This window comes from Columba livia, chromosome 1 (genome assembly GCF_036013475.1).
Source record: "Columba livia isolate bColLiv1 breed racing homer chromosome 1, bColLiv1.pat.W.v2, whole genome shotgun sequence".
Lineage (NCBI taxonomy): Eukaryota > Metazoa > Chordata > Aves > Columbiformes > Columbidae > Columba > Columba livia.
Genome location: NC_088602.1, coordinates 101,722,352 through 101,740,180, shown reverse-complemented (window position 1 = coordinate 101,740,180; position 17,829 = coordinate 101,722,352). Strand labels below are relative to the sequence as shown.

Sequence of the window (17,829 nt, the reverse complement as noted above, 5' to 3'; positions counted from 1 at the left end):
TAAAGTAAACATAAACCTTAAAAAGCCTTATCCCCTAATGAAACTAATTCCAAGCTTCAATTAAGATAAATATGTCACTTACTGAAGCAATATTCATGAAGTGCCAGCCTTTTATGATCTCAAAAAGGACAGTTACAAGCAATCTACATTATTTCTAAAATGAAGAAGCTCACTTTTTTTACCATTTTCCACAGAGTATTCTCACTCCACAGAACTTATTAATGATTGCCAATTTTTATATCACTGGAAAATTGCTACCAATATTATATTAGTTTGTTCTGCTAGGAATTGTCTTTTGAAGCAATGGGGATCCAGTTTTTCATTCTATGCAGTTACTTTGATGACTTTCACCTTTCTTAAACTTCTCTCACTACTAAACAGGAGTTTGATAATCTATGTGGTATAGCTAGTTCTAGGTTAAAGCAAATACTCAAGTAGCTTGCCACTGTCTCACATAGGAACTACAGGACTGGTGCTTCGAATTTTTTTATTCAATATTTTTGCATTATATGTGGCTATAGTTAGGCAATGCTTTTAGTAATAAAGACTTCATACTTCTTAATTATAAAGAAACACACAGAGCAAAGTGGCCAGAATTCTAATCCACGCCCTTTATCATGCAATCTTCTTCACAAACAATGTGTTACTTGAATACTAAACTCTTCCCAGACTACAGCAAGTTAGTAACACCTACAACTAATTGGTTATATAGCCATTTAAGAAAGAATACTATGTACTGCTGTGAAACTTGACAGCAGGAGATGTGGTTCTGCAAATAAAATACCTATTTACAGAGACTTCTTTAAACCAAGGTGGTTTATGTTCTTCAGTTCTTTATACAATTAAGTTACAGCTCTTTACTTCTCTGTCGAACGTTGAGACAGTTTAGGCTAACACCATTGCTGCAGTACCATCTGCACAATTTCTCCCCTTCTCTAGGGAGTCAGATCCAGGACCCTAGAAATCTGTATATTCTCCATGTGTTACAGAGCAATTCATTATGCTACAATGCCACATCTTACATGTGTACTTTGGAATTTTTCAACAACTTTCTCCAGCTTTTTTGGTCACTTGTATAAAATCCACTTCCATTCTTGGAAAACGTTCACTTTTTTGTTCCTGTGAACTACAGTTTCCACAAACCTTACTGTAGTCCTTCATATAATATTGTTAAAATTGTGAAGATGTTGCCTGAATAAGAGGACCAGGACACTCTGCATAGAACTGCACAGAACATAAGCTTCTGCAGAACCACTTATGTTGTTCTTCAACTGAGATAGCTCTTTTCAGCCCAACCCCTTTGCCCACCCCCCCAAAAAAAAATGGGTTACCACTACTAACATTTGCTAGAATATTTTTAAAGGTCATATTCATGAGCTAACATGTCACTTTACCCCTGAAAGCATTACAAAAACTCTGCAAGGCTTACCTTAAGCATGTAGTACCTCCACTGCCAATCCTAAATGTTGAAGACAAGCCCCCATGTGCAGACATTTATCTACAGACAGAAAGCACAGTAACAGACACTGGCTGATCCTTATTTTTCAGCTCTACTAGTGTATGAAAAGCGTGACATCTTCCTACTTCACAAAAAAGCTGGGATCCAATATAGCAAAATGATTACAATAACAGGGCTTCAAAAAACAAAACAAAACCCCCACACCAAAAAAAAAATCCCAAACCACAAAACTATACACCAGCCCCCCCACCCCCCCCACCCCTAAACAAAAACACTACCACACAAAATCTCACCAGGATAATGGTGTACCATGCTGAACAAGGAGTCCATTTTCTATGCTACGTTTTCTATGTTTCAGGACATCTTGTTTCCTCTACAGTTTACCAACCAGCTAGTTATCTACTGTACGGTACTACAAAATGCAATAGAACTGTTAATGCACCTCTGATGTTGAGGTGTACTGGTGGGAAAAAAAGCCACACACACACATACATACATGTTCCCAAAATACTAGTACTCTGTGTTACTCTTGCAACTTTTCCTTTGAACTACGATTGTTACAGCTCTATTTTTTTTTTTATATAGAAGCGTATATTAAGATAATTTAAGGACATTATAAAGCGTATCTCAGAATTACCTCTTAAGCAAAGAAGCATGGTCCAGTTGCTCTATCAGAAAAAAGTTGGTTTAGAATTCAAAATGCATTAATGGACCTAAGAATACATGTAAACGTAACCCTGACTAAAGGAAAATAAACTCTCTATTTTGTAGTGGTTTATGTTGCTGTTGGGTTTTTGGGGGGGGTCTTTTTTTTTTAAAGTATCTTAGACATGTAAATTAGTTATGTTTCAACTAGTATATGACCTCTGTAGTCTTCAAAACACTAAAATATCGATTATAATTAAGATGCATTCCTATGAAAGAAAGCTATAGTCATTAAATTTTATAAGACACTAATTTTATCCTAAAATGAGAAAAGTAATTAAGATTTCTTAATCAAGAGCCTGCTGTAATTAATGCTTTGAAACATATACCTGAATATAACACTAACTGAGAAACCACTGGATTTTATTGCTTCTGGGGAAAAAAAAAAAAAAAAAAAAAATCTTAACCAGGTATGCTGATCAGTGGAGTTAGTAAAAAGGATATTAATTTCACAAAACAGTGGAGTTTGGAACCCTGCTCAAAGGATCACTGGCAAGACCACATGCAGGATATACTATGTGCTGTGAAACATCCCAAAAGTATCTCAAAAGCATTATTTTCATTCCAGTGCTATCTTTGAGAAGCAAGTGATCCTGTAGCATTGCTGGGAAAATTCCCTGAATTAAGATAGAAACTCAAATAATTCAGCTACAAATGTCAAATCCAAACCTCTTAATTATATAAATTTGAGCTGGTTCATTACTAAGCAAGGATGTTTCCTTTAAACATTCTTTATGTGATTACTATGAAAAAGAAAAAAATACATTTCACACACCTGAATTTTCTACCGATTTTGATATTTGACTGTGAAGCGTCGTGGTTCATCCTTCAATAGACTATCTTTGAACAAATATATGCATTTAAGAAAAAGCTGAATTTAGTTTTCTTAAGTTCTTATGAACAGCAATAAGTGGATAACTTCCCATCAGTGTAGGGGGTAAAAGCAGAACAAATGCCATGCATCAGTATACCTAGACAACTCACAGCTTTTTTTGCCTTTCAGTATATTCAGCCTTATTCACTTGTTCATCACTTCATTAAATAAGCTGAACGTGCATTGAAGGTAAGTCACTACAACTTCTGGTTTACAACAACCCTGTAAAGGGATATCCTCATTCCAGTCACACTTATGTCTGCCAGTAGCATTCTCATTGAATTACATGAAAATATTTAATAAGATATTTTAAGTGAAATTTAACTTTTCTTTTTCTTCCCCAGCCAGCATATATGTATATCATACATAATTGAGACACAAGAGAGAACTCTATATTCCTTACCATCCCAGTCACTCTCAATCAGCTCAGATAATATAGTGTACCATTCTCTTTACAAGTTCTGCATCTGTCTAGGTAGAAGCACATCAAATACACTACTAAATACTGCTAGAACAAATGATGGCTTCAGAACTTTTTTAAAATTACTACAGTACAACAATAGCACTATTCACCATGCATTCATGGTGTTATATACAGGGAACACATTTGTCTACTCCAAGGCTTCATCTCTCCTTCATTAACAGTGCTCTGTTGAGGAATCACAGCCAGAGGATTTGTAAGAAGCAAGCCAGCCTTTCCCTTCTCTACTAGAGTACCACTTCCTAAAATACCCAACCACCCACTACTTTCACTCAGGTACTACTACATCCTATAATTTATCTTTTAGAATACAAGCATGTTCTCATGCTATTCTGTTTCTAGAAGTGCCAACAGCTACCATCATGCTGTTTTTGGTACACTGTCTAGCAACCAGGACTAACATGTCAAGTGCCCAGCCTGCAGTTCACGCTGCTGGTAGCCACACTGTGCAACAGCAGCCTGTGCTTAAGTTGTAGCTTTACAACAACAGCGTTGTTAACTTCACCAAGTTGCATCAAGTACTGACAGGACCCTCAACTCTATATGATGGAGCTGTAAGTCAGACTTTGGGGTACACACAGGTGGCACATGTCCCCTGAAGGCAGGGTCATGTGCAGAAGCATCCTCTGAAGTCAGAGGACAGCCTGCTCAGGAGATTAGGCTCAGAGTGTGAATTAAGGTAAAGTTTGATTTGATCAGAGAATGGCCATCCATATTTGAAATACAATGCAGATTCGTCTTGCTCAGTTACAAGTAGATGAAGAGTAATTAATCAACACTGAGAAGTCAGAGCTGCAACGTATCACACTGCTATAACCTGGAAACTCAATTAGCATTTCATCCACAGTCTGTGGAGCAAAGAGTGGCTGTCTTTATTTAAAACAAACAAACAAAAATCGCCAACACACAAATAAATAACTAAAAAAACTCAAATGCTTATAACCTGAAGATTTTGGGGGATTTTCTGTACACCTACACTCAGTAGAAGGTTCCCTGTTATGGCATGTACTGGTGAGTAATCCCAAATTCAGCTGAAGCTGGGTTCCCCATTCCACAACTGCAATTCTTGGTGAGCTTTGTTTTTCTTACTTAAAGAACATTTGTTATTGCAAAAATTATTTCAATTTCAGGTAGAACAAAGAATCCTTCTTTCTGCTAGCTGTAAAAGATATACTTATGAAAGACAAAGCATGAGTTTTAAATATATATTTGGTATAATTGACATATAGCCTTATCTGTTTAGGACGCTAGAAGGTATAACATTTTGGAACAAAGAGCATTGGGCTCATCTTTCACAATGAAGTTGAGATTTCAAAGTGTTAATACAGATTCATACTTCAAAACTCTGAAGTATTTTCAAATTACAACATCCACAAGAGATGAAAGATATTGCTAATATCAGTTAAGTAGAAATAATTGTTTTTAAAAGCCTAGCCACAAAAATACAGTTCTTCCATAAAACTTAAGCTTTGGAGCTTTTAAAACTATTCTAGGTTTGCAGAAGCTTTAAACTCTTCCTGGTGAGTACTTTTATTTTTAATATGAATTAGTTGTATGACTGCAGTAGTCATGTCTATGTACTGTACCTTCTTTTCTTTCTCACAACAGATGATTGAAATCCTGACATAACACATCACTAAAAACTTTCCAGCAGCATATTTTACATAAGTCTAAATGAGTCAGAAGATTTTTTCCAACCAATTTTTAAGGAGGGGGGAAAAAAAAAAAACAACACTACTGCAGCTGAATTTTCTTCAATGTATTCTGAAAGAGTTCATATTAAGAGTTTAAAGAATGGCTTTGGTATTCCATTCCTAGTTGCTAATTTATTATCTGGAGGAAGTCACGTGAGCCTTCAAGGAAATCTTGATGAAAAAGGATCTGTCTTAGCTGCATGGAGTTTAATTGACTTTTCAGTCTTGCAACAAGAATGCATTAGTATTATCTATGCCTCTGTTTAACCATCAGCCAAATAGCAATCACTATGATAAATTAATTTTCTACACTGACATGCAAATCAGAACCTCACACTCCTTTTGTAGACTCATTTCTCTGTTTAGCAGGAACCCTGGTAGAAACCCATAAGACCACAATTCTAGACAAGATCATGTGGGATCGCTCAGAGAGAAGGGAGAAGACTGCCTAAGGGCCATCATGTTTATTCATATGGTTATATTCAAACAAATAATTCTTGGTTATTTCCTCTCCCAAGGGCTTAGGAAAAGTTTATCAACTTCTACTGGAGGACATTATGACCAATTAGTACTGTTTCCTTTAACTATTTCTAATGAACCAAGTTATCTCGTGATTACTTTCAGTCTGGAAGTGCAGGAGCCTATCTCAATAGCAGCAGCCTCAGGTTATATCCACATTGCACATTTCTGATCAAGCCAGCCAGCAAATGCTCAGCAAGTAGCATATTTCATTGTAGCACTACCACTCTTTTTCTGCACTACCAATAACCTTTATAGCTATGAAAAAACAACTAAACAAAGAAACTCAGCAGTTATCCCAGGGCATAGGTCATCTTCCAACACTACTGCCATTATTGCCATCACCAGCCACCAACATCACAAAGAGGTGAAAAAAAAAGTCTGCATTAACATAAATTTAGCAAGTCCAAGATGGATTGGGAAGCAGACCAGAACATTTCTTCGCACAGTATAAGCGTTCTTCACCCATCTGTTGGGTTTAGGAATCCATGGGGAAGGAATCTCAACCAAGCAGCAAGTCCTCTGGAGATTCACATGTTTTTCACAGCACACTGACTCTTCAGTCAAGCTGGAGACCAGCAGTAACCAGCCAGACTTTTCCAAAGTTGCAAGGTTACAAAGTTATCATTGTTCACATCCACACAACTCCATTTCCACAAGAATAAATCCTTTTGTGGAGGCGGCTAGCATTCAGCTGAAGAATGATATTTTACAAGTGCACATTGCCAATCCTTAGTTACATCACTCTAGCCTTCAGCAAAACATTATACTTGAGATAAAAGGGGAAAGATCACACAAAGCCTAATTGAATTAGCTTAATTATTGTGGGCGGAAAAAGCAAAATAAAACAAATTATGTATAGAAGGTTTTGTTTTCCCAGTTGCTAGTTTATTCAGAAACCTATGTGCTTACTGTGATAGTCTAAAGAAAGGATGCCTCTAGAATTGTAAGGCATATTTTGAACTAAAGAAAAATGTTTGGGTCATAGGTGTAACAGATTTTCACTTCACACTTTAAAAGCAGCCTGCAAGGCTGAAGACAGTTCATTAAGACAGTTTGCAACAGATGTGGACCATCAAGAACAAAAATACTATTGAATGTAACTTTATTAGACAACCTTTATTATGCTAGCTTACTTCTACTGATCTTATGACAAAGTTGAAATGTCATATTAATCCAATTGTAAGCAGTTTGACAAATTCCAAACATCAAAATAACAAGTTCCTCTTGGCACTAGAGAAAATTAAAAGGACAGACTCCATCATCTAGCAAAAAGTTAACATCACAAAGCCATGAAATTATAGCTAAATAAGCTTTGCTTCAATGGTTGCTTGTTAATATACTGCCTCAAGATAAAAGATATTATTTCCTAAGATACACCTTCCCTTTTGAATAAAACAAGGCCAGACACTCTTTGCAGTAAGCTTATTGGGGGCCACAGCTTATCTGGAAGTTTTCACTAATTTGCATCCTTTACAGCTCCTCTTCCCTCTCAAGATCATCTTAAACTTAGGTAGAACACTAGATTTGAGGAAAGTCTGATTTAATTTTTTTTTTTTTTTCCTTGTACAACAAGGTGGAACTGAAAGTTGCTAGGCATTAAAAATGTCCGAAATAATTGTATAAGGGTGCACTTTCTATTTGATAAGGATCATATACACTGACAACAGGTACAAAGAGAATTCACAAACTAGAAACAAAATATAAACTTGTTTTAAGTAGTGTATATTTCTTTACAATTCAATCAGCCTTCCAAACAAGAAAATAAATTAGCTAGCCAGTATATTATCTGCCTAATGAACAGATTGATATTTAAAAATGATGAGCCGAACTATGCCTTCAATATCCAACCTAAAGTGCACTTTAGAAGCAGCCCAGCAACCACTTCCAAGACATTATGTACATAATGCTATTTATGGTATCTGATTGCATGCCACAGCATAACTCAGTCACATCATGCTCTTCATATCAATCATCTAGGATAAGAACAGCATAAAACTAACCTTGAAATTTAGTACAATACTTTTGCCAGATTACACAAAAGAGCACAACTCCCATCAAGCTTCAGAAATAAGTGGGGCTTTATTTGAAGTAATCACATAGATTCAACATTGAATGGAGCATCATGCAGTAAGATGTTGACACATTGTAGAAGACAGATCAGCTTTCACAAGGAAGACATTCATACTTCAAAGTTACTTAACGCCAGGCTGTTTTTTTTTCCCTTGTTGATGACCACAAACAAATCACCACTTTATTCAAGTCAGTAATTATCCCTACCTTAAAAAGGGAGAGAGGACAAGTGTTGAATTGAGCTCTCTCAATTTGAGATCCAAATTACAGGAGTCTCCTTTAATGAAAATAAAGCCATTACCTTTTAATGTCCAACAAGTCTTAAAGTTAATCACAAGATGTGTGTACTTATCCAGAGGCCAGAATCAGCAGTCATACAAAAGAAAAAGCCCATATACCTGTACTTAACTAGCTAAAATGCTAACCGTTTACAAATGTTGCATGTCTAAAGCTAGTTTAAGAAACAAAATGTTTCTTTACATTTACATTTGAAATATCAGAACTTCTTAACATACAAAAATACTGTTGCCTTAGCAACAGTGTACAGAAGACAGGCAATACAAACCAAACACATTTAGAGAGCAAGATTTTAAATGTAATATCTTAACTAAACAGCTGTTTAGTTGACCTTTTACCATGGCTCAAAAGTCAGCATTTTTTATTTTAAAGAGAGTACTGCTTAACAGGAGTTAAGTTTTGAGACATTTTGGTAATGCTTTTAGGAGTGATTTCCTTCCCCCACACAGTTCTGTTCAGACTGAAATGACTGAGAACTAACAGAAGCTGCAAGTGATTAGCACTTCTGAAAAGGACTCATGACTTTTAAATACGTAACTAGGAAAAAAAAAATCCACTTGACTATATTCCGCTTGGTAGGCCCAGCAAACCTATGTCCTGTAGTGAGATGAACAGGAGGATGTTGCTACCACATCACTAGCAGCTTTTGTCCTGCAATTGCTTTGCATGCTACAAGTGTCCCACAAAACCACGGTTGAAGCAGCAAAGCCAGGATTTAGAGCCTGAACAGTTTATATCCACATTTGAATTCTATTTCATTCAGAGTTACCAGCACAGTATTTTTTTCTTTAGATAATATGAAACTATATACATTCAAAGACGAATTTTGTATGTAAAATAATTATGTATAAAAAAGGATATATTAATTTAAATCCACACATACACTTATGACTAATGACCCTGTACTTTCCCCCATATAGTAGCTTGGCTCAGCCTCTAAAACCCATTTTGGACAAGATCCACAGTTGTTCCCACACACTGCACTTTTAGGAACAGAGATATCACATACAAGTCTCCCTTCACTGCAAGTACTTATGATTCATCAGCATCAAATCTCCACCTTCAGCAGCCACAAAGATATTTATTTTATTTTTTAAGGGGATCCAACTGTTTGCAGCTAGGGTAGCAATGCCACACAAGCATGCCACCAAACCTCACACAGATTCAGCCCAGATATCACTTTTTTCTTCTTGCCCAGAAGCACTCCATAAATGCCATTTTGACACTTCCTGACAGGGAGCAGCACACACATTTGGGCATAGTGAATTCTTTGTCCTGGCCCCCTGGCACACTTGTATCATGATGCTCAGCACAGCAGAGATGTGCTGGCAGACGAGGTTCCCCAATCAGCAAGCTACCACATCTTGGATACAGCACACATGCTTTGTTACTCAGAACCACTAATCAATTCATTTGTTTATGCAGACATACTACTAATGTCACAAGGCATCATCATGTGGAGGAGCAGCGGGACATGTGCTTCAGCCAAACAGGCAGAGCCCAGTCCTGTAGTGATGAACCCAGGGAGCTCTGTCAGGTCTCAAGGTGTTTGAGAGAGAGAGAAGAAGCCACTCAAGTTATCCTGTTTGAGATATGTACTAACAGCTCTAGTCACCTGCAGCTTCCATGTCAGTGAAGCTGGGGGAGAGCAGTGGAGCAAAGAGGAGAAAGAAGGGAAAAGAACCACTGTATGTCTATTTAACCACTTGTATTACCACCATAGATTGTATCTATAACTTTTTATAGCATTAAAGTAAAATAGGAAACCAAGTGTCCAGGACTTAGACTTTTTCAATACTGCTTAGTATTCATTTCTAAGAATTGCTTGCCTGTATATTAAGACCGTTATCTTCTAGTCAAAAACTCAGGTCACACAAATTAGCAGAAAGGAATGTGGAAAGGATCAAGACCTTATGCACAAACCCTTAACCACACCAAATCATTCTTCTAAGCAAAGTCATCATGTCGTAACAGCAGTGTGCACTGGATCTACACTGGGGTTTTTGTTTTGTTTTGTTTGTTTTTGTTTGTTTGTTTTTAATAGAAGGACAAATGAACCCTTAAGGCCTTTTTCTAAAGGCTGCGTATGAAAACAAATAAATTAGAGGGCTTTTTGTTGCTAATCATGTCTACAGTAACTAAGTTCTGCAACAGTAATAGTAAAATCTATATCTTCACTAAATTGATGAAAGTCTTTTTTTATTGCAGAAAAATGCTCTCTGCTTTGAGTTGTATTTACATTGTTTTCTAAAATTATTCTTTTTATGTGGTAAGCATATAAATGCATTTGAGGCTTGACAGGGGTACTTTACTGTACCACCAGGACAGAAATTCTAGACACTGGAATCTACATGTTCTTCAGAGAAACTGAATCACAAAGATAGGTTTTATTAAGCTCTGCAACCTCCATTTCCCTAAGCATGGTCTCTGTGTGTTCAATGAGCATGACAGCAAGTAAGATGCATTAAAGATTCACACTTACTATACTGGCATGTTTAATAATGGTTTGGGAAGTGACTGCAACTTGTAACATATTCATATTTACAGTTGTTTTACACTGTCTTTTTCGCAAACACTAACTTAACAGCTGTTTGGATCAATCTTGGACAACAAACCTTGAGACTTAGATTCTGGTTTAGCAGTGATATTTCAGAATTGCCACCACCCCAGCTCAGAACAAAAGGAGAATGCTCAGCGTCATGCCAGCAAGCAACATGGAGGTCCATCAGGTCTGGAGAAAGCCCAGTTCAGATGGCAAGCATTACACTGAAGAACAAGGTAGAACACGTCCTTCTATTAAGAGAAGATTCACAAATGAATACTATTATGGCCAGAAGGGACCATGAAACAGATGACTGGACTGATCACTTATGACAGGCTCTTAAGTACTGAATCCAGTAACTTGCATTTGGATAAATCTCAACTTTAAAAGTACCAAGTGCTGCATCAAACATCTGTAGAGATGGAGGATCTATCCCTAGAGGTTAACTATCTTCCCTGCTCAAGATAACACATGATTTAATTTGAACTTGTTAGCTATCACTTTTTTGTTATACCTTCCCCTGCCAGACTTTCAGCATCCAGGATTTTCTGCCCATGAATATACTCAACACAAAGTAATAAAGTCATTTCTGTAACCTCTCAAAAAAAGGTTTTAATAAATTACTGGCTGACCTCCATAGAAATTCAGCTTAGATCTCATTTTCTGTGGATATTCTTTTTCTTAAAGATTTCTCATACTAGTATCAGTCATGCCATACACAAGAGTCAAAAATAGCTTTCCTACACCTATTTCCCTGTGTCATCGTATTACAAGCACATGCTGAACAGAGCCCTGCAGTGACCACTAAATTCTTTTCTAATGCAGCCCCTCTCTCTGGCAGCACTGCTTACATTCCTCTCCCAAACTCTGCATTTCCATGAATCTTCTTTGATCGCCCAGGCAACCCAAGCCATTCTGTTTTAGTGGAAGTGAAAAATGAAGAGTTAGTTTGGGAACTAGTAATTATCCCAGTGGAGATGTAACAGGGATAACCCAATTCCATTACAATTCCCTGATGGCAACTTCTGGAATACAACCATTTTGTGGGTTTAAAACAATCTACTAGGCATTTTATTGCCAGTACTATTTGTGTGTGTGTGTTGTAATATACTGTAAGAGAAAGAATATTTGACAGAGCCTGCTTTCCCATAAATTGTGCTAAAAAGCTTTAATTTTAAGATTTTGTCTTTACTTGTAGTAAATCTTCATAACTTTTGCCAATTACTTTACCTAGAATTGACAGCAGAATGACTAGATTAATGCTATCTACATCAGCCCATTCACCTCATTAAAATGTTGGTGCTCTGAGCTTTTGAATAAGACCTCAAAAAAAAAGTGTGGAATATTTTTTATGGCAAGCACATCAACATGTTCTACCTTATATTTTCTTCTGGTTTCATGAAAGTGCAAAACCTACACCTACCAGAGGTCAAGTTTGTTTTTTTTTTTTTTTACCCAGGAAGGCAAAAAATCATTAAAATTAATATAAAAATAATTAAAACCAAGCAGGATATAGTCTCTTTATAGCTCCTTTGGTATCTGATGCCCTAAATCACCAAGGACTTACCGCACTAGCGTCGCTTTCAGTCACCAAGAACTTCCCTACTGGACCACAAAACCCCTCCCGCAGGTCTAGGAAAAAAATTCAGCTTCCTTACCATTACTATATGGTTACGAAGGCTATGCCAGCGTTTCACTCCCAAGAAACCCTCTTAAGACTTCCAATTCAAAATCGTTCAAGGTGAACACGTATACAAACAAACTGAGCACAAATGCCTTACCTTCATAATAGGTTACAGAAAAATCTCAAAACAAAATTAATCCATCCTCAGGCTTGCAAACACTATCTCACCAAGTTCTTTTCAGCTTATTTGCCTGAACAGCTGGTGCATATATATATACTTCTATGGGCATATTATATATATATATATATATATATATATATATATATATATATATATAAAATATTTCTCCCCAAACGCACAGTCAGATTCTAAGCAATGCATTTCAAAGTTAGATGATAACAATGAGAGAGAACCAAAAGTAAGAGATCACTGTGACGTATATTGCTGAAAAAAAAAAAGTATACCTGTGATGAATACCACCATGGAAATTGAATTTTCTCATCTCTTCAGGATTATAAACATCTGGGACAATTCTATGATCCTTAAACTGATCCTGTTTCTTATTCATCATAGAGAATAGACCAGGGAATTGTGTCCAATTAAGAAGCACAAACGTTTGTTCCATGTCTGCTGCTAACATCTGAATTCTAATACTCCTTTATAGCAGGAAACTGGAAAAACATTTTAGAGCCATTTGAGATCTTACACTTATTATGATACCATACACCTAACATATTGCCACTGAAGGTGATTTGGAAACAGACTTTCCAAGCAAAACAGAGAATATAAGGGATAATTAGGAAAAGCATAGGTAACATTTTCTGACTAGTTTTTCAGACGTTGTCTGTTCTCAATTATGAATCTTTAAAATGGGAAGTCAAACAACATTTAAAGTAGTTACTAGCTACAGGGGAAAAAAATAAAAGGGAGAACAGGGCTTTCTCAGTTCAGAGTTGTAAGCACCTAGTAGCCAAGTTATTAACTCTAACGTCACTTTATGGAAATCAGACAGATATTAAAATATTATTAATAAAACATTATTTTTTGTCCACCTTCATGTTCTCTCATTTCCAAACAGCAACTGCCCAGATACACCATTATTCACTAAGAGGACAATCCATTACATGAAGAGATCTTTCCTTTGTGTTGTACTCATACTTCATTTTATGCCCCCCTAACTGTAAGTGAGCCAAGTATGGAAGAGAGAACATGTGCTGTTATAAGAGGTAGCACAATCAGCCTAACCAGGAATAACTTTGGAGACAGCTCAAACACATTTCTCCTTCACATTCTCCTCATGCTGCAGAAGCTTAGATAAAAGACATAACACGGGAGCCAAAAGCAGGTCTCAGCAAGAAAAACTAAGCAGCCACCAAATCCCACCACTTCCTACTCCCACCAGGGCAATTCCCATCCTTTTAAATGCTGAAGGAGAAGCTGATCACATGAGAAATGCAGCAGACTGGCAGCACTAGAAGAAACACAAGAATACAAGATCTCCAACCCAAGAATTGCACAACTGAGACTTCACTTGGTAACCACCAAATGTTGCTACAAGAGTGTCGCTACACTACCAGAGTAAAAACATTCACAAAATCTATCACTTCAAATGTTAAAGTCTGCTTACTACCACCTCAGCACTTTCAAAGTTAAATTTCCAGCAGCAGCTCTAATTATTGCATAATGCATAGCAAGCATTTGTTGTTTCTTAAAACAAATACAACACAGATAATTTTCTAAAAGTCATTTAAGTCTGTAAGGACGCCATTATTTTAAGGCTTGTTTACTGGGCAAGCACACACATCTTCAGAAACAGTTAATTTGTAGCTCCACATGTACTCGTGCTGCAAATGAGTAAATGCTGAATAGTCTATAAATACCTTTACTACCACGGATTTGGTTTCTTTCTAGGACTAAGCAAAAAGGGCACAGGCACCTGAAACTTTATCCTCTGGGGGAGCGTTACAGCTGCTTCCATTTACAGCTTTAACGACCTGCCCCGCTAACACAAGCGGCATAACCATCCGGTCCCTTTACCACAGCCCAAGGTAGGGGACACCCGGGGCGGGGGGAAAGGCGCACAGCGACACTCATGTGTTGGCAGAGGGGCGCAAACGTCGCTCTCGTCACATTGCGATGCACGATCCGCCCAGCGAGCCGGCAGACAAATCCCTTCTACGCTACAGAGCGCAAGGAAAAGTTGAGCTAATCAAAAAGAAAAACACCTCCAACCCACACACAAAAAGCTCACCGCCGCCCCCGCGCTTCCCCCGAGCCGCTGTACCGCCCTCCCCACGCCGGGGCTGCGTCCGACCCGCCTCGCTCCGCGCTGCCACCCCGCCGGCTAGACCCCCGCGAACCCACCCGCCCCGCAGCGAACCCAGCCCGGGCGAGCCCCGCGCCCGCCGGGAGGAGAGGAGCGGTGCTTACCCGACCGGCTGCGGATGATATCGCGGAACTCATCAGCAGCGGCTTCGTCCACCGCAGCGGCACCAGAGCCGGGACGTCCCGTCTCAGCCATGCCCGAGAAGTGCAGGGCTGAGGAAGGAGAAAAGCGGGGAAGCGCAGTCGGTCCGGAGCGAAGGCAGAGGGAGCCAGGGACGGGCCAGGACAGGTGCGCCCGCCCTGAAATAGCGCCGAGGCGGTGGCTCCGGCTCCGACCCCCCCTCGCCCCCGCCCAGCGCGCGGTCGATGAGGAGCGGAGCAATTAGTGAGGAAGTGGCCCCACGAGGGGCAGGAATGACTGAGCAGCTCCTACAGCACCGCCTGCGCGGTAGCGTGGGGAACGGGAACTAAGGAGCTGTATCACTGTGGGGCGAAGGATTTCAACTTTTTGTGGTGACTTACAGAGCTGTACATCGCTGCGGACCCCCTCCCGGGCAGCCCGGGTCCCCGCGGAGGACCCCCAAGGCAGAAGAGCCCCGTGGCCCCACGGGCTGCGCGGGTTTGGGGACACAGTATTACCCAACGCGGGCTGGAGATGACAGCCGCGCAGCCGGCGGCTGTGCCGCGGGAGCTCCTGTAGCCCTGCCAGACCTGGGGAGCAACCGTACCTGCCCCGGCTGGGCTAAGGGCCGAGTCTTGGGGAACGAAAGGAAAACGCGCCGGAGCTTGTCGTCTTCCCCCTCTTATGTAATTCATCCTTGGAAGGGTGATAGTTCCGCAGACCTCGTCAAGCGGCACTGCTCGCACCGCGGAGCAGCCCTTGCTTCACCCAGCCCTGCTTCGAGGACTGGACAGACCTTTGAAGCCACCCGAGTTGACAGCTCATTGATACCTGAAGGCTTGTCAAATCTTGCATCTGTCTTTAGCAAAAGAGGACACAGAAAACACTGTATTTGAAATGGAAAAGGGGTGTCTTAATTCCTTGTCATCCCGGTCAAGGGACAAAACGCTTCCCACTGGTGTTGCTTCCTTGCACCCTTCCATTAAATGTCAATTTGATCAGCTGCCTCCAGCCCCCCATTATTCCACACTTTCAGGACTTGCCTTTTATACTCAGTTTCCCTCATCTCACCAGGCCCTCAAGTAGCTTTCATCACCTCATGGAGGAAGCAACCAGGCACAGGAAATAAATGTGCTGGGATGTACTTAAATACCCCCTCTCCCTCTGACAGAAATCCAAGCTCTTAAGAACTGTGCCTCCAAATATGGACACTAAGAAGGCAGATAATCACCTATTTTTATTTGTTAGTTTACAGGACAACAATGCAGCATATTTAATACAAATTTAGCCTAACTGCTTCTCAGCTTTAATACGAATTCATAGATAATTCATAAACAGATATAGATGGACAGGAAATTAAGGATGAGCTGTAGAAAGAATGTATGCTTTCACTTGTACTTTGCAAAGATAAAGGACTTGAATCTCCATGCATGCCAGAGTATATCAGAAGGTATTTACTTGTCTGAAGATAACAGAGTTAAATAGAATAAAATAGATAAAATCTAGGTAAGAAAACCAGGTCAGAGACTATTAACAGTTAGAGGAAAACTTTTTATAGGCAGTAAGACACATGGTGGTAGTCAGATCCAGAGGAAAGGGGCTTGTCCCCATGTGAAGCAGTGGGGCACATCCTCCACACAGGTGGTGTCTCATGGTTCTGTTCTACCCTCTTGTTTCCAAGAGTCTTATGAGATGAAGTAGGTGGGAAGTATTTTTCAGCTCTGTTTGTTATGATCAGTGTTTATTACTCTAACAAAGTGAGTGGGAAAAGAATGAAGTATTGCCAGCCTTAAATAATAAAACCCCACAACATTACTCAGACTCAGAAAAGGCATGAAATTGTCCTCAGATTATTCAGGGAAGAGATATCATATTTCTTTGTCCATGTTCCCATTTTCAATTCTCTTTGGTCACCCCTGGTGTGTGCCAACTCGCACAAAATTCCAGTGATGCAATTTTGGCTCCCACCACAGGAGCTCTTGCTTGAAAACCTGACTGAGATCAAATTGCAGGCTGGGTTACAGCACTATGGCTAGCGAGGGGAGTCTGTAGTTTCTGCTCCAATGTCATCATTCTGTTTAATACCCTGTTATCACCCACACACATTTTTTTCCCAAGCTAACAGCTAGATTCTCCCAGTCCCACAGCAATCCAGACATTCAATAATTTGTATCTGTCTCCTGATGCCTTGTTTTCCCAGCCTCCCATTTTTAAGTGGACTTTCTTTTTGCGTTCTGGTGCTTGAGTGAAGACGGCAGTTTGCACATGCCTTCCTCTCCCCCATAGTATGCATAGCACTGCCGAATTTAAAATGGGATTCATGCATTGCTCAACAGCTGATCCAGAGTCTCCCATACGTTTTCTGTTCTGCCTCTAAAAGTCACATGGGGAGATGGTGTAGCTGCTTCTCTCTTACTATTCCAACTCATCTTCTGTCTGTTCCCAAGGGCAAAATGTAGGGAAGATAATTTTGCCTCTTTACGGCCAAGTTCTGATCACTGCTGTTCTGTAAGAGGAATGTAAAAGGAAGACAATACAGAGACAAAAATTTCATGACTGACACTTCTGTCACTCCAGACTGCCTCTATCAGTAGCCAAAATCTCATTACTATAATTTGATTACAGTAGAGCACTATCTTAACTAAATGCTGAATCTGTTCGACTTTGTTTTAGAGATCCAGCAAGACTGTGTGCAAAACTTCAACGCTAGAAATTTTAACAGATTTTGTTAACCTTATGAGCATGCATAGTCCCTTAGTGTGCGATACCTGAGGTTTTGGGGCTAAGAAATCCACATCCCAGTTCTGTAAACACTAGCTGGTACATCCATACATATGTAGATACACATGTAAATATATCTGCAGTACTGCTGAGTCTCTGGTAAGAATTTGTCACTTTCTACAGTATTTCACATGGTGTTTGTTATCATTCTTCTTATGGGTCTTGTTTCCCCACAAACAAAATTCTGGTTTGAGATAAGCAGGTCTCCAGGAAGCTAATCTAATCACAAAACTCCTTAAGTATTTAAACTTCTGAAGTCCAAATCAAGGTAAGACACTAGAGCAACATTCTTTTGATAAAGTTATTCCATAATATTAATAACAGGAAAAAAAA

General features: G+C 39.2%; 1 protein-coding gene across 13 annotated transcripts in view; it reads right to left on the bottom strand.

Annotated features, from left to right (window-relative positions):
• Positions 1–14,901, bottom strand: part of DMD (dystrophin) — a 1,272,535-nt gene extending 1,257,634 nt beyond the window's left edge. For 11 of the 13 annotated variants that reach the window (XM_065049960.1, XM_065049952.1, XM_065049950.1 and 8 more), the window contains exon 1: positions 14,700–14,798. In XM_065049960.1, the coding sequence (XP_064906032.1) occupies positions 14,700–14,790 (91 nt within the window). In that variant the 5' untranslated portion in view covers positions 14,791–14,798. Of the gene's footprint in view, positions 1–14,699 lie in introns of all 13 variants that reach the window. The other 2 variants (XM_065049958.1, XM_065049956.1) reach the window with 2 other exon arrangements.
• Positions 14,902–17,829: the final 2,928 nt, after the last annotated feature.